The sequence below is a fragment of the Delphinapterus leucas genome, chromosome 2, assembly GCF_059928025.1.
Source record: "Delphinapterus leucas isolate spDelLeu-1000000601 "Yukka" chromosome 2, BTC_Dleu_Yukka2, whole genome shotgun sequence".
Lineage (NCBI taxonomy): Eukaryota > Metazoa > Chordata > Mammalia > Artiodactyla > Monodontidae > Delphinapterus > Delphinapterus leucas.
In genome coordinates, this window is record NC_143130.1 from 154,030,693 (window position 1) to 154,048,411 (window position 17,719).

General features: G+C 44.3%; 1 protein-coding gene across 4 annotated transcripts in view; it reads left to right on the plus strand.

Annotated features, from left to right (window-relative positions):
• Positions 1-272: 272 nt before the first annotated feature.
• EIF2B2 (eukaryotic translation initiation factor 2B subunit beta) overlaps positions 273-17,719 on the plus strand; it is a 47,058-nt gene continuing 29,611 nt past the window's right edge. The window contains exons 1-8 of one of the 4 annotated variants that reach the window (XM_022576536.3): positions 275-530; positions 650-770; positions 911-1,059; positions 2,174-2,337; positions 3,339-3,434; positions 4,056-4,193; positions 5,282-5,348; positions 13,711-13,751. In XM_022576536.3, the coding sequence (XP_022432244.1) occupies positions 368-530; positions 650-770; positions 911-1,059; positions 2,174-2,337; positions 3,339-3,434; positions 4,056-4,193; positions 5,282-5,348; positions 13,711-13,718 (906 nt within the window). In that variant the 5' untranslated portion in view covers positions 275-367 and the 3' untranslated portion in view covers positions 13,719-13,751. The other 3 variants (XM_022576534.2, XM_089907976.1, XM_022576535.3) reach the window with 3 other exon arrangements.

A 17,719-nucleotide genomic window follows, 5' to 3' on the forward strand; every position in this document is an offset into this window, starting at 1 on the left:
TTCTCCAGCGTAGCCTCGGGTAGTGGTGGGGGACGTTCAGACTGGCTGTTTCCACAACTGGTCTAGCCACCCTCTTGAGGCCTCACTTGCAAGGTCTTCAGCGTCTGAGGAGGCAAGAAAGGTCACTTCCGGTCCTCCAACCTCGGAGGCGCGCGGACGCTCGGCCGTAACTGAACAACTCGAGCTCCAAGTCTCTGATTGGCTCTGGCAGGTGGGGGGGCGGGATGTGGCAGCGAGGGGCGTGGCCCTGCCGTCTCCCAAACTGGAGTCTTCCTCGCAGAGCGGAAGCCGACCTCTCCTGCCCCGGAAGTGCAAGTCTGGGGGTCGTGCAGGTGTGGATTCCGCCGGCGAGGCGGGTTTTTTCGAGATGCCGGGGGCTGAGGCCAAGGGCTCGGAGTTGTCCGAGAGGATCGAGAGTTTCGTAGAGGCACTGAAGCGGGGCGGCGGTCGGCACAGCTCCGAGGACACGGCCCGGGAGACCCTGGGGCTGCTGCGCCGGATCATCACGGACCACCGCTGGAGCAATGCAGGTGAGGCAGGCCTAGCTCCATCGCCTCCCTCGCCACTTTCCGTTTCCGATCCCCGGGCGGAAAGTCGCCCAGGCCCCACCGCGCCCTTGCCGCGCTTACCCTCTCTCTTTGGACGACAGGGGAGCTGATGGAATTGATCCGCAGAGAAGGCCGGAGGATGACGGCCGCTCAACCCTCAGAGACCACTGTGGGCAACATGGTGCGGAGAGTGCTGAGGATTATCCGGGAGGAGTATGGCAGGTCAGGCCCACGTCCTGGGCCGGGGGTTGGACCCAGTGACGCTTTTTACATGGAGCCTTTATTGGAGCTGAGCAGCTGTTGTTACCTTAATGACCACATCTCTTCCCCACCTCCCTCTTTGGGTCTTGTTGCCTCCATAGACTCCACGGACGCAGCGACGAGAGCGATCAGCAGGAGTCCCTGCACAAACTCTTGACATCCGGGGGCCTGAGCGAGGATTTCCGCTCCCATTATGCTCAACTCCAGTCCAACATCATTGAAGCAATTAATGAGCTGCTTGTGGAACTGGGTGAGTCCTGATCCCTAGGTGGACAGGACAGGTGGCAGGCAGATGAGGGAACAGAAGACCCTGGAAGTTGTCATCAGCAGAGATGGGAGATTACCAGTCCTCTGGTTCTCGGAAGTTTGCCCTCATCCTGATTAGGAAGGGTTGGAATAGGTGGCAGACTAAGATAACCCTCTTTACATTTCCTTACAGACAGGTGGCAGGCAGATGAGGGAACAGAAGACCCTGGAAGTTGTCATCAGCAGAGATGGGAGATTACCAGTCCTCTGGTTCTCGGAAGTTTGCCCTCATCCTGATTAGGAAGGGTTGGAATAGGTGGCAGACTAAGATAACCCTCTTTACATTTCCTTACAGACTAACCCCTTATCGACTGCAGATCCGCTGTGGTGGAGACTCTATTTGGGAAGAGCTTTATTTTTATTTTAAAGAAGATGAACCCCGGAAAACCACAGTTGATAGACCCTCCTTCACTAAACTTCCTCTTGAATTTTTATACAGACACACATACACATATACATACACATACACATACACACAGGCCACCTCCACCCACCTTGTCTATGTGACTCGGGAGAACTGTAGATACTTATTGCAGTCAGTGTTCCCAGGCTAGGAAGAAGCCGAGTCTGTCTGTGCACTGAGCTGCTGCTTCCAAATCCACCCCCCCCAGTTTTTCTACTGTGGCCTCCCTGTCAGTTGGAGGTGTTGTGGCCACCTTTTGGAGGAGGAGTTCTTTTGGGGGAAGCTCTGTTTACCCCACGCTCAGCACTTTAGAATTTCCCAAATTGGACCATTTCTTGCCTAAATTCATTGTCTTCAAAGTCAATTGTAAAGAGCTGGTGTTGGGACCCGGCAGGGGCACGGGGAGTAAGTTGATGAATAGGGGTGCTGCTGGGCAAGAGGGTAGGCTGAGAACTTGGGAGATGGAAGATCGTGGAGGAGCAGGGCTTTTAAGGAAAGGTGACATTCCACATTAAGTCCATTGACCACGTGTTACCAGGGTCTGCTAGGTGGGCAGTCTAGAGAAGGGTGCACATCCCTTTCTGTTTTCTGTAGTGTCTGTCTGTGTTGTAGCATAGCAGTGTCATATTTTTCTTGAAAAACTGGCTTCTTGCAGAAGGGACAACGGAGAACATCGCAGCCCAGGCTCTGGAGCACATCCACTCCAATGAGGTGATCATGACCATTGGCTTCTCCCGAACAGTGGAGGCCTTCCTCAAAGAGGCTGCCCGAAAGAGGAAATTCCATGTCATCGTGGCAGAGTGTGCACCTTTCTGTCAGGTATGGGGACTGCTGGAGTTGCTAAGAAAAATTTAAAATAAGGAGAGAATAAAGGAGGGGTAGGTGGGCTCCATGCCATCTTTGAATTGATAAGCAAGGCACAGTGAGAAGACAAAGTAAAACGCTAAGGGAATTTTCAAGTTCATCCTGTTAACATTCTTAAACATTGGTTTAGGAAAGTTGGGTGACATATTTTTCATACCATATAAAGAATGAAACCTTTGTTTTTAACCTTTAAGACCCAGTTTAGATATTATCTCCTCTGGGAAACTGTTTTTCACGGCTGTTCTTCTCCCCCTTCTCCCCAACCCTTTCAATAGTAAATGAATCAATTCTAGCTCTATACTACTTCCTACTTCAGTACCTCTATTATTATATCTATTACTGCATGTTAGAGTTTTATATATATATATATATATATATATATATATATATATAAAGCTTTATATATATATATGCCTCTCCTAAAAACTCCTTGAGAGAGTCAGCGGTATTCACTTCTGTAAAATAAAGGCTCAATAAATGTTTTCATAGAACTGGGTAAAAAAAGAAAAAAAAAATAAGAAAGTTGGGTGAGCTGCTAGGCCCAAGAAAAATATAAATATTGGTTGTTTTAGGAATCAAAATAGGGTAAATTACCTTGAGGGTGACTGATGCTTGGTCTAACCTCACTCAATCTTTAGGTAAATAATAGGTCTCCAAAAAAGCAAGTATGTAAGGATGCAGTAAAATAATGAGCTAGGATCTGTCTTGTCAGCTCTGCTGGATTATGCAAGAAAGTCATATTTCCAGTTTTGTGGCTGTCCTAGTGCTGTTGGGGAGTAATAAACATTTATTAGAGTCCCCTGGGCTTCCTCCTGCTTCCCAGAGAATACCTACCAGATGAGTTAGTTATCTGTTGGAAATTGCGCACTGGATATGCCCAGTATCACAGAATCCCCAGAGCGTTTTCATTCTCTCTCACTCTTCCTCCCAGCATCAGCCTTTCTCTCCTATTGCAGGGTCATGAGATGGCAGTCAATTTGTCCAAAACAGGTATTGAGACGACTGTCATGACGGATGCTGCCATTTTTGCTGTTATGTCAAGAGTCAACAAGGTGGGTGTATTTGGGTTATAGTGTGTCGAATTCATGAAGATTATACTTCTAAAATGTTGGTTCTCCACCCCCACCCCACCCCCAATATCCATGAGAAGGGAGGAAAGTTTCTAGCACCTTTTAAAAATATATACATGGGCCTTTTTAATCTATTAACTGATTTTGTTTCCCCCTTTATCTGAATCATTATTCCTCACTTGGAGGAGCCTCATTTTGTTTAAAGCATTGAAAAGAATTAAGTGGGACTAAGGTAGGTGTGTCAGCTGCTAGGGATCTGGTAAAGGGCTGCTCACTTCTGCTCAGAGAGCTTGGCGGTGGTGGATGGTGGAAGAAAGGCTCCCTGCTTCTCAGGAGGTATGAAAGATAGATTTCCAGGAAAGACAGGGCTAAGAACAGTAGATATTGCAGTTTCCTGTCCTGTACTATGTTCATTCTTCCCTTGCGAGCCCACTTTTATGCTAGAACTTGTGGTCTGAGCCTAGACTCCCTTTCCCTTGGGTGTACCAGCGTGTGACCTCCCAGTACACCAAGACTGAGGCTGAGCATTCCGGCTCTTGTGCCCAATGGCCTGTTTAGGGCTCTATTCCTAGGATGGCTAACATTTTCTTTCCTGTCCCAAAGGTGATCATTGGCACAAAGACCATCCTGGCCAACGGTGCCCTGAGAGCTGTGACAGGAACTCATACTCTAGCACTGGCAGCAAAACACCATTCCACCCCACTCATCGTCTGTGCACCTATGTTCAAGCTTTCCCCACAGGTATGTCTGTCTGTCTCCATCTGCTCTCTCGTCTGTCTCTAGCCAACAGAAGGAAGTCAAGGTGTAGGTCTGAACTGTGGGCCTTCAACCTTCTCACTCTGGGGCTTCTCTTTGTCTGCATTTACTCAATGGATTAGACCCAGTGGAGGCTGGAAAAAGCCACAGAAGTCTTGATCCAGGAAAAGCCATTGATAGTTACAACCTGTCAGCTTCAGGAAGTCAAAATTGTAAGGTCAGGACAATACGCAGTTGGGGAAGGCCCTTTGTTTACATTGCCACCACTCGCTGACACCATTTCTGAAAATGCCAAGTAAGTTGAAACTAGAAACATAGAATTGGTTTTATTTGTTCCAGGGACTGTCCTCTGTAGCCTGAATACAGGAAGTTACAAAGTGAAGAGCAATTTCACCAGTGATAGAAACTACTTGCTTTGAACATATCAGCCTATCTATAGGTGTCTACTTTTTTAAAAATTGAGGTGAAATTCACATAACATACAATTAACCATTTAAAGTTGTATAGTTCAGTGGCATTTACTACATTCACAGCATTGTGCAACTACCACTCTCTAGTTTCAAAACTTTTTCATCATCCCAGAAAAACACTCTGTACCTATTGAGTAATCACTCCCTATTCCTCCTTCTCCCCATCTCCTAGTAACGGCTAATCTGCTTTCTGTCTCTATGGATTTGCTTATTTTTGATATTTCACATAAAAGGAGTCATACAACATGGACCCTTTTGTTTCTGATTTCTTTCACTTAGCATAATGTTTTGGGGCTTCATCCGAGTTGTAGCACAGTACTTTGTTCCTTTTTGTGGCCGAATAGTATTCCATTGCGTGGATATACCACAATTTAATTATCCATTCATCTGTTGATAAGCATCTGAGTTATTTCTGCCTTTTGGCTTTTGTGAATAATGCTGCTGTAAGCCTTTGTAATCAAATGTCTGTGGATGTATGTTTTTTATTTCTCTTGGGTGTATACCTAAAAGTGGAAGTGTCAGGTGAGCTGACACTCTCTTTTTTTTTTCTTTTTTCTTTTTCCCTAATTCATTTTTTTTTCTTTTTCCCTAATTCTTTTCCAGTTCCCCAATGAAGAAGATTCATTTCACAAGTTTGTGGCTCCTGAAGAAGTCCTGCCTTTCACAGAAGGTACAGAAGTTGCTTGAATGTATGTGGCACACGCGCTTGTGTGTTTTGGGTTTTTGTGTATGTGTGTTGCGGTCTTTGGGTTTTGGTGGCCAATGGGATTGAATGCCGTCAGGTTGTGTTTTTTTTATCATACTTCTTGTGGGGACTGTTCTCTTTAGCAGCTTAGGGTGCTCGGGGTCCTGATCTAATCCATGTTCATTTTCTTCTAAAACTAATATATTTTAGCTGCGTTATTGGGGCCATGGCGGGTTGGATCACCCAGCACTGACTGGGTTTGGCCTTGAAAGTTCTTTGAGACACAGGCGACAACCCAATGAGAAAATGTTCTTGTTTTCGGCTGCTGCAGGGAGTCATTTTGGTAACGTGACTGCCAAAGAAAGCAGGCTCTGAAATGTTACTTCTGAAACTCGCCTCTAGCCTGGACACCTTTGTGTGTTGGGGTCCATTTCTCTCACGTATTCTGAAGGCAGCTTTGCTCAGTGAGCCTGCTGCCTCGTCAACAGTTCGCATGGGCTTTAACACCCTCCTGGAGCAAAGCATAGTACTCGGGGTGCTGATTCTTCTTGGAAATTGAATAACTTCACCATTTATCCAAACATTCATTCTTTCAAGAAATATTTATGACTATTGAGTACCCACTGTGTATCCAACACTATTTCAGGCACTAGGGATATAACAGTGAATAACATAGATAGGCCCTGCTCCCCCAGAGTTTACATTATGTTGCAAAAGACAGACAAGAATATGTCAGGTCATGGGATGTTTTAGGAAGAAAACAAATACGAAGGATGAGATGGAAAGTGACGAGGGGACTACCTTAGTCCGGGGAAGGGACTTAATGAGATGGCATTTCAGCTGAGTCCTGAAGGAATACAGCCTGCTATGTGAAGATGAAGGAAAGAGTTTTCCAGGTGTTGGTGCAAAGGGCCTGATTTAGGTACATGCTTAGCCAGTTGGAAGAAGATGGCCATGTGGCTAGAGAGTAATGAGCAAGAGAGAGAGTAATATGAACTATAATTAGTGTAGTGTGGTGGCGAGGGGCCAGATCTTGAAGGTTGCAATCCCAAATTTGACTATTATTCTAAGGGTTATCTATGGAAAGGCATTAGACAGTTATAAGCATAGGGTGTATCATGAACTGAAGTCATCTCTTCTGGTTTGTATGTTGCTGCAGTTTCCCTTCCTTGGGGTGGCGAGTGTACTTGCATTACTGAGCCTAGAATCTATAAGATACTTAATTATTAGAACAGGAGCCTTGGTTTTATCTTTCGCTCATGTGATTACCTTTCAGGGGACATCTTGGAGAAAGTCAGTGTTCATTGCCCTGTGTTTGACTACGTTCCCCCAGAGCTCATTACCCTCTTTATCTCCAACATTGGTGGGAATGCACCTTCCTACATCTACCGCCTGATGAGTGAGCTCTACCATCCTGATGATCATGTCCTATGACCACCACTCGTCCTAGGCAGAAGCTGCTTAGGCAAACACAGGATGGAGTGGAGACTTCAGTGCCACGGCTGAAACACATCTTCCTTGTAGTGGGGGAGTGATCTGGAGTCAAGCTGAGAAAACTTGATACTGATACTGTTCCCCACCGTTTCAGTCATCCTATAACCAGGATGCACATCCAGGACGATTTTTTGCCTTTCAGGTCTCAACAGAGCAGCAGGGCTTGACCTATTGATTTTGGAGCCTCTTAGTGACTTGGGGCGTCTGTTTCAGGAACTGAAACTTTCTGGTTCAGTGGCGTGTTAAACACAGCACTGCAGACCTTGCTGGGCTACAGGTTTTTGCTCAGAAATGACTACCACGCCTTTTCTGAGGCTGTGCCAATAAAGGCTGCTCGAAGGTTCCTGAGTTGGTTTATTTACTGTCCTGCTCTGACTGAAGTGCCTGCAACAGCAGCAGCAGAGCCCTTTGGTGTTTTCATAGAGGGCAATAATCAGAGGTAACAGCCTAAAACAGAAAGGCAGATGAAAGTATTTATGATTCCTTTATAATTGACTGGAATTCATCCCAAACAACTTGTTAATAATCCAAGACAGTGGTTCCAAACTCACTGATCATCAGAATCATCTGGGAGTTTGAGAAAATATACAATCCCAGACCTACTGCATCTGATCTCTGGGATGGCACATGGGAATCTGCTTAGAGTGCCCCAGAAAAGGACGCCCTCATGTACTGTTAATAGGATTGTAAATTGGTACAACCTTTTCCAGGGCAATTTTGAGTCTTCTAGAATTATTTTTACAAGCACACAAAGACACAGACAAGAATGTCCATTGTAGCAGCTGTAATGTCACAGCCTAAGTGTCCAGCAATATAGCATTTTGTATTCTGTTAGTTAAAAACAAGACAGGTTTTAAAATAAGTATGATGTACCGTGGAACATTATGTATACACTGCAACAGAGGTTTCAAAGGGTGGCTTGAGATCAGTGTCTGGATTAGACATTTTAGATGGTTCATCTAGTATTTAATTTGAATTATTTACCAGTATTTTAAAATCTGGAGGTTACACATTAAACAAATTCAGATTTCTTGCTACTCCTGAAGATTTGGCAACTCTGGGCCCACATTCCCAAATGGCAGCATTTGGCTATAGTTGGGTAGCTTCTAATTCCATTAAATGGAAAACCCCCAGTTTTCTGCAGTTCCAAGCCATGTCCACTAAACTCATTTATGTTGTCTGCCGAACCCTGGTAGGCATCTGAGTGGTGACCCTTGTGTTAATGAATGGGATAGATTTGTAAGCAAGTCTATTTTATATTCTGTATAAAACCAAAATCAAGCTGGGAAAACAAGCTGCAGAGCAATCTACATGATATGACCCTAACTAACTTCCTTAAAACAAAATATATGCATGCATAGGATAAAAGTCTGGAAGAATAACACCAAACGGTGACAAGAAGGGGGACAGCTTCTAATTTTATTTAGTGTGTTGGTATATTGTTTCTACTTTTTATGTGTACTACTTTAGTAATTATGATTTCAAAAAGTCTCCCCAGGTTATCCAGATGATCTGGATGCCATGTTTGGGAAGTTTGGTCCAAAACAGGGGTCCAAGGTCCACTGAGTGTGCAGGGGGAACCCCCTGGGATGCTTGTCACAAAGCCAGCCTCCTGCCTCTTGCAGCAGTGTCTATGAGGTACGGGAGGAAGTTCTGGGAATCTGCATGTTTAACAAGCAACCCAAGGGATTTTAACAGGGCATTTGATAACCTTGTTTTGATAAACACTGGCCAGAGGTAGACGATGAGGGAAAGGGCTCTACTCTCTGTTAGCTACTTGACATGGGCAGATCTTTTCCTTAGGATTCTTATCTTTCTTGAGACAGGGAAAAAGCAAGACTGAAGAGGGTCAGTCTAAAGGACTGACCTAAAAGCTCTCTGACACAGAAGAGCCTGGCTCACTTAGGTCTCTGTCAGTTATTTCTTAAAGCATCTAAGACCCCACGCTTTCTCAGTGAAGTGGCTTATAGCTACCAATTTCGAGCAATTGTCTCCTGAAGGCACCAGTTCTTGACGGCAGCTCACTTGGGTACGACCATGTGCTCTGGGGTAAGAGCAGCAGTGAGTCAAGGAACTTAAATCTGTTTCTGGCTCCAAAAGTGCTTTATGATACTTGTCCTTTGTGCATCTTGGTCCCTGGGTCTAAAATTAGCACCAACATCCTGCCCAGGCAGAACTGAGATGGACGAAGTTTACCAGGGTAGAGGCTGTCTCTTTGGTCAACACTTACAGTGCCTAGAACAGAACTGCACAAATGCGTACTCTTTAGAACCTCAGTCAAGTAAATCCCACAAAGCTGTTTATATGCCTGGTTTTTCTATTTCTCTCTCTCCCTTTTCCCCGTTGAGGAAGAGTAAATATTGGAAAGGGAGAACCTGATCTGAACAGGGAGAAGCTAAGGCGTTTGCGTCACCTTCCTACCTTATCAGCCTTTGTTTGGGCTTGCCTCTCACCCCTGCTTTTGCAGCAGAATCCAGAAGCTCATTTAAAAACTGTTGTAGCTTGGAAAATTAATAGAGGATTACATGGACGTGGAAGTCTTCCTGAATACGCTTAATAAACCAAGTTAGATCACTTACTCAACACAGTTGTAAAGACGCTTTTTCCCACGGTTTATGCCTTCCAGTTTGGACGGAGGGCAGGAAAGGCACAATTCCTGGAACTCAAATAAGGAATAGAAATTCCCAACATAGCCTCTTAAGAGAAGTCTCTGAAAAATACTCTACCAAGAAAAACTGAAGTGTAAAGTGATACCTCAAAGAAAAAAATGCCAGTACTCGTAAGATCGTAAGTTTCACAGATATGCTTCAAAGCCATTTCTCAAAGTAATCTGTTGCAGCAGTCTTTGGGTTTATGAAGGCTGCCAGGCTCACAGTTCCACCATTGAGCTCCATGACTCTGTAATACCACATATGTAGAACTCAGTACATCAGAATGCTTTGCCATAAAGATAGTACCAGATGGTGATGTAATTATTGTAAAGGCCTACACTATCCACCTGTCCTTGCAAAAACTCCCTCTGCAGACATGCATCTAGTTGACACAAAGGAGCTATTTTGAAATGTGGTTTGGAAATGTTTTTTTATCTCTGCTTTGGATTATCCTTTCATTCACCAAACAGTTGTTCCAGGATGTTGTGCAATGGCTAAGCGATTACAACCAATAAAGAGCTATAGTCTAAGCTTTCAGTCTTCACAACACACAGCAGAGGGCTGCCTTCAAGCCTAACCACACTTGAAACGACGATCGCCTAATGTTTAAATTAAATATTGTGCTGACGAGAAGGGGCCTTTCAGTAGTGTTTTTGCAGGCATGTTAGTTACATTTATTTATTTTATAAATTTATTTATTTATTATTTATTTTTGACTGTGGGTCTTCGTTGCTGTGTGCGGGCTTTCTCTAGTTGTGGTGAGCGGGGGCTACTCTTCGTTGTGGTGCACGGGCTTCTCATTGTCATGACTTCTCTTGTTGTGGAGCACAGGATCTAGGCGCGCAGGCTCAGTAGTTGTGGCACACGGGCTTACTTGCTCCGCGTCATGTGGGATCTTCCTGGACCAGGGCTCGAACCCATGTCCCCTGCATTGGCAGGCGGGTTCTTAACCACTGCACCATCAGGGAAGTCCCTACTTACATTTTGAATTAAGACCTGCCTAGAGAAGAAGGAAGCTACTTATAAACTTGACAAGATTCCAAAGATTCATAATTTATATGTAAAATTCTGCAGTTAACTACTATAAAAGAGAGGTCATGAAATACTTAAGTAATGATAAACTACTAGCAGTAGCTAACTCCAAACTACCTTTTTTTTTTTTTTTTTTGATCGATTGGATGCTCCTTAGAGCAAGTTGTTTAGTCAGGCAAGTTGTACAGGGAAAGTCTGGCCAAATCCAGCTTCTTCACACCGCTACTTGAGTCATGCTAGCTTGCTGGTTCGATAGATGGAGACACTCAGATGTAAGACACTCAGATTCCCACAGGCTTTGATCAGGTTGCCTGAACTTTATCAGATGTTTCTGGATAAGATTGAGTGCTCTGTGACAAATGGGCATGGGACGAAAGTGATTCAAGGTCTTGAAAAATCCTAAACCATAAGATAACTTCTTTTTTCTTTATCTCTTCCACAATTTCTGCCTCAATACATTTAGGAGGGACTCACTAAATGTTACTGAATGATAAATAAATGAATAAATGGAGAGATAGAAGGAAGGAAGTGTTTATTTCGTGCAGATTATCCAGATTTTTGGTTTCCCAAGCTTTCTTTTCCTCTCTTCTGAGCCCACCTTCTTGCCATCTCACTGTTGATGAGCAACTTCAGCTGAGAAGGGGTGAAAATTGGCACGATATACAGTGGCAAACATACCAGTCAGTTCTCATTGTTAGCCTGCTTTTGTGAAGGGTTTTGATGGAAGGAGGTGCACTTCAGTGGAAAACAGGTAGGGAGAGTCTAGTTCTTTGTGCCAGAAACTGCTCTTCCCTTCCTTCAGATACGCCGGTACTGGCCCCCACCTGAAGCTCGGGCTGAGCCTGGTTGTCAGTGCCGTCTAGGAACTGATGGGCTGCATCTGTTCTTACTTGGCATGGCTTCCTCAGCCCCCTGCACATCTCTAGAACTTGGCCTTGGGCCCCTTCCTGCTGTGACCTGTTATGGTTGCCTTGTTCTTTTTATTATCTGTTAGGCTCAGATCCCAGCTGTTCATTTGTGTCTGACCTTTTGCCTTGCTCTGACGTCTGATTGCTAGACCCTCTCCGTTCTCAACTACTCATGGAGTTCCAGATCCCCAGCTGGGTTCTGGACTTTGCCCTAGCCCCCTCCCCAGACTCTCCTTTTCCTTCTAGCCTACATTCTAAGCTTTGCCTTAAGCTTTTCTGATACTAGCTCCTATTGCCATCTATATAGCCTTAATTCTGACGGTAGAATTGTTAATTTCCATTTATTTCAATAATAAAGACATAGCTGTAACTCGGGGTGATCCCTACACTTAGAGGAAGTTACCTAGTCTATCATTAGTTTCCTTGTCTCTCTCTCTGACTGAAGCTAAGCTTCTTGAAGGTATGCACCTTTATTTCTCAATACAGTTCTGATGAGTGTTACTGACAAAGGAACTCGTTAAGAATGGCTTCGTTACACATCTCATCTCTCAAGTTAACAAAGCCTCCGCTAACCAGAATCAAGTACAGTTAAACCACTAGGTTTACAAACTGATAAATCCCTAATAAATTAAAAAGATATAGGGCAGTGTGGGTAATAATGGGAATGTGTGCAGTGTGAAGTCCTACAGACCTGGGCTGGAATTCTCCCTCTCAGCAAACCGGTTAACATCTCTGAGGTTCAGTAGTCTCACGGCAAGAGAGAGATACTAGTTTCCTAAGAGGACCGTTGTAAGGATTAGAGAGCATGTATACAAAGCATTTGGTATATAGTGAGCCCTCAGTAAATGGAAGCTAGTATCAGGACTTCCCTGGTGGTCCAGTGGTTAAGAATCCACCTTCCAATGCAGGGGACGCAGGTTCGATCCCTGGTCAGGAAACTAAGATCCCTATATGCCGCGGGGCAACTGAGCCCGTGTGCCGTGACCACTGAGCCTGCACGTTCTGGAGCCCACATACCACAACTAGAGGAGCCCGTGACAAAGAGCCCGTGTGCCACAACCGGGACCCGACACAGCCAAATAAATAAATAAACATTAAAAATAAAATAAAATAACATCTTTAAAAAAAATGGTAGCTAGTATTCTTGTTCTTGGAGCCAGAAAACTTGGATACCACTCTCAGCTTTACTTATTAGCTATGTGATCTTAGAGAATATTTTTCAAACTTACTTTCCCACTTTGTAAAATGGGGAGAATAATACCACCTTATCTCATGGGTTGCCAAGAAATTCAAATAAGTTATGCAAATATTATTTGTAAACCTTAAAACACCATATAGGTGTTAATGATTACCGTCATGTGTTTGAAGATTAAATGTATCTCTGCTGTTATGGCACCTGAGTTAAAACAGAATGAAACAGAACCCTAACAGGCAATAAAAGTAATGTTAGATATTTTGGGCTAATTGGTTGGTTTTATGCTGATACATGCTACTGAGTTTATAAATTATTAAGATAGGATAATTATCTCCTGCATTGCTAGAGTCAGGCTGGGCAGGATGATTGGTTACATGATTTTTGGAGAACTTTTTCTAGTCCTCTGCTCTTCTGAAGAACACAGGGGTTTGAGATTATTAGCAAGACCTTGTGAAATCACACCCCATCACCATAATATAAGAGGTATCGTAACGCTTTTTTTTAATCTTACAGATTGGTCTGACCTAAAAAGATTTTTAAAACTCCCAGGACAGCTGACCTCCATGTAGCTCTGGAGAGGGGAGACAGAGGTCCAGAGGCCACGGCACCCCACCGGGCCTGGAGGCTGAGCCCCTGAAAATACCCTCCTTTCTAAGGCTAGACCTCCCAGTCTATGAAACCACTTATACGTATTTAGAATAATAAAGGCCAGTGGTGCCTATTCTTCAGGGTTCCAATTACGTAATTCTACAAGGATCTACGAGGATCCCCTTGAAAACCAGTGAAGGCTTTCCCTAAACCTTCTGTGAATGCACTACTTCATCACTCCCGTAAGATTCACTGCAGGGCTGCCGGCAAACGAATTTTTCTCCCGTAAGCACAAATTTGTTTCCTGTATTAAAAAACGAAGGAAATCATTCCATTTGCTACAAAGACCAGTGGGAGCAGGCTGGTCAGGAAATACAAAAGTAGATATTCTCATTGCTACATCTTTCTCATTGTATGGCATCCCAGATGCAAAAAACGTTACCAGCTGTTTTTTTGCTTTTTCTTTTTTTCTTTTACAGGACTTTAGTCTTATTAACCAGAAATCAAGTCATCTAAAAAGGTAGGGGGAGTACGGATTAAGAGTGGCATAACAAGCGTCTGCAGAAAGATCAGTCCCGGTCCCAAATGAAGTTACGAGGCCATTAGTTAGGCATACTGTAATGAAACCAAGATACAATTGGAAAGGGACCAAAGTAACCTTTGCCTCCTGAAAAAGGGTAGAGAATACATCTGGCTAGGTTGAAAGAATAAATGCTGCATTTTTGATATGAAGATTGCTTTCACATAGATACTTAAGTACAAAAAAATGTTTTCTAAAACAAGTGCATAGTACTTTCACCATTTTACTGGTTTGGGATATGAACAATATCAGTCTCTGAAAGGGGGTTTATTTATTTTTTTGTCTTACATTCTTTTATTTTTTACTTATATGCAAATATGTTTTATGTACAATAATTGGTTCTATCAAATCATTAGACCAAGACATTCTATTGGTAATCTTCCCCAAAATAGATTCAGGCGAAATCAGATATTCGTGCACTTTGTGGACTACCAGACTTGAGACTTCATTATTGATTTCAGTTTTGAGATCATATACATAATTCAAAATATACATGAACTGGGTTAAGGTGATAAATGTGGGCTGAAAGAAACCACAGGATTCAGAACAATTAAACTGTATTTTGCTGGCATTTGAGCCACACTGTGAACAGCACATGTGTGTATCCCATAGCTCTTTTACTGTGGGAGAGGGGAAGAAAACAGCTGATACGACCTGGCAGAGGCTGCTTCACCAAGGGCTCCTTTCTTCTCCGCCTCTGCCCCCTTGGGTTCTTGTTTCCCTGTGTCATCCGCCGGGGCGGCCTGGGCTGCACCTTCAGCCAGCAGGGAACAGTGCAGCCACAGGAGGAAGGAGAGTTCCTTGGCTATGCCCGTGTTTTTGTTTTTTTTTTTTAATTAACTTATTTATTTTTGGTTGCGTTGGGTCTTCGTTGCTGCGCGCGGGCTTTCTCTAGTTGCGGCGAGCGGGGGCTACTCTTCGTTGCGGTGCGCGGTCTTCTCATTGCGGTGGCTTCTCTTGTTGCGGAGCACAGGCTCTAGGCGTACAGGCTTCAGTAGTTGTGGCTTGCGGGCTCTAGAGCACAGGCTCAGTAGTTGTGCACGGGCTCTAGAGCGCAGGCTCAGTAGCTGTGGCGCACGGGCTTAGTTGCTCCGCGGCATGTGGGATCTTCCCGGACCAGGGCTCGAACCCGTGTCCCCTGCATTGGCAGGTGGATTCTCAACCACTGCGCCACCAGGGAAGTACCTATGTCCGTGTTTTGATGGTCAAGTCTTCCTCCGCCGGTTCCCTTTTACCCACGGGGTGGCTCACCGACTGGAGGCAATCGGAGCCACAGCCAAATCTTAAACCTGGCGTCCACGCTCGTCCTCTTTTCATCCACTTGAATCTGGAATTTCATTACGTCACCACGTGTACAGCCCCCACAAATCCAGTCCCAACATGTTTAGATGTCTTGTCAAGGGACCCGTTTCTAGAATTTTCATATGATCAACAAGCTTGTGACAGAGCGGGGCTGGAGCTGACAGCTCCTCACGTGGGCAGGCGGAGGCTCCGGAGCTGCGTGCCTCCTGGGGTGCCAGCTCCAGCCACTGCCCCTTGTGGGCTTGCACCTGCCTGAAGGGTTTTTTTGTTTTGTTTTGTTTTTAACATCTTTATTGGAGTATAATTGCTTTACAATGATGTGTTAGTTTCTGCTTTATAACAAAGTGAATCAGTTATACATATGTTCCCAGATCTCTTCCCTCTTGCGTCTCCCTCCCTCCCACCCTCCCTATCCCACCCCTCTAGGTGGTCACAAACCACCTAGCTGATCTCCCTGTGCTATGCGGCTGCTTCCTACTAGCTATCTATTTTACGTTTGGTAGTGTATGTATGTCCACGCCACTCTCTCACTTTGTCACGGCTTACCCTTCCCCCTCCCTGTGTCCTCAAGTCCATTCTCTAGTAGGTCTGTGTCTTTATTCCCATCTTACCCCTAGGTTCTTCATGACCTTTTTTGTTTTGTTTTGTTTTTTTCTTAGATTCCATATATATGTGTTAGCATACGGTATTTGTTTTTCTCTGACTTACTTCACTCTGTATGACAGACTCTAGGTCCATCCACCTCACTACAAATAACTCAATTTTGTTTCTTTTTATGGCTGAGTAATATTCCACTGTATATATGTGCCACATCTTCTTTATCCATTCATCTGTTGATGGACACTTAGGTTGCTGCTTCCATGTCCTGGCTATTATAAATAGAGCTGCAATGAACATTTTGGTACATGACTCTTTTTTTTTTTTTTTTTTGTGGTACACAGGCCTCTTGCTGTTGTGGCCTCTCCCATTGCAGAGCACAGGCTCCGGACGCGCAGGCTCAGCGGCCATGGCTCATGGGCCCAGCCGCTCCGCGGCATCTTCCCGGACCAGGGCACGAACCCGTGTCCCCTGCATCAGCAGGCGGACTACATGACTCTTTTTGAATTATGGTTTGCTCAGGGTATATGCCTAGTAGTGGGATTGCTGGGTCGTATGGTAGTTCTATTTGTAGTTTTTTAAGGAGCCTCCATACTTTCTCCAAAGTGGCTGTATCAATTTACATTCCCACCAACAGTGCAAGAGTGTTCCCTTTTCTCCACACCCTCTCCAGCATTTATTGTTTCTAGATTTTTTGATGATGGCCATTCTGACTGGTGTGAGATGATATCTCATTGTAGTTTTGATTTGCATGTCTCTAATGATTAATGATGTTGAGCATTCTTTCATGTGTTTGTTGGCAATCTGTATATCTTCTTTGGAGAAATGTCTATTTAGGTCTTCTGCCCATTTTTGGATCGGGTTGTTTTTTTGTTATTGAGCTGCATGAGCTGCTTGTAAATTTTGGAGATTAATCCTTTGTCAGTTGCTTCATTTGCAAATATTTTCTTCCATTCTGAGGGTTGTCTTTTGGTCTTGTTTATGGCTTCCTTTGCTGTGCAAAAGCTTTTAAGTTTCATTAGGTCCCATTTGTTTATATTTCCATTTCTCTAGGAGGTGGGTCAAAAAGGATCTTGCTGTGATTGATGTCATAGAGTGTTCTGCCTATGTTTTCCTCTAAGAGTTTGATAGTTTCTGGCCTTACATTTAGGTCTTTAATCCATTTTGAGCTTATTTTTGTGTATGGTGTTAGGGAGTGTTCTAATCTCATACTTTTACATGTACCTGCCCAGTTTTCCCAGCACCACTTATTGAAGAGGCCGTCTTTTCTCCACTGTGTATTCTTGCCTCCTTTATCAAAGATAAGGTGACCATATGTGCGCGGGTTTATCTCCGGGCTTTCTATCCTGTTCCATTGATCTATATTTCTGTTTTTGTGCCAGTACCATACTGTCTTGATTACTGTAGCTTTGTAGTATAGTCTGAAGTCAGGGAGCCTGATTCCTCCAGCTCCATTTTTCGTTCTCAAGATTGCTTTGGCTATTCGGGGTCTTTTGTGTTTCCATACAAATTGGGAAATTTTTTGTTCTAGTTCTGTGAAAAATGCCAGTGGTAGTTGGACAGGGATTGCACTGAATCTGCAGATTGCTTTCCAGAGCTGAAGGGTTTTAAGGAGGCAATAAAACAAAGAACGAGGAGCAGTGCTTTACAGTTGCTCTATTCCATCCTGGTCCTTGCTTCTCTTTGTCAGCCGTTTTTATCCTTAAAATAATCCAACTACAGGCCTGGTGGAAGACTACCCAGCACGTTTTTAATGAGCATGGAGAAACTCTTTAAGGCTGAGATACAGAATGTAAAGCAGCAGCAGAGGGAAGTGGAGGAGGCTGGGGGGGAAGGAGGGGCTGTGGGAGCAGGCTGTGGGAGGTCTAGGGAAGGCAGGCTTGACTCCTGGGAGTTCAGCATCAGGTAGATCACATCAGTGCAAACTATGAGGCTGGAAAAAAATTGCAAAACAAAACCAAAGAACCCCATCCCACCCCCCAAAAATCTCACAAACAACCAGACAATCA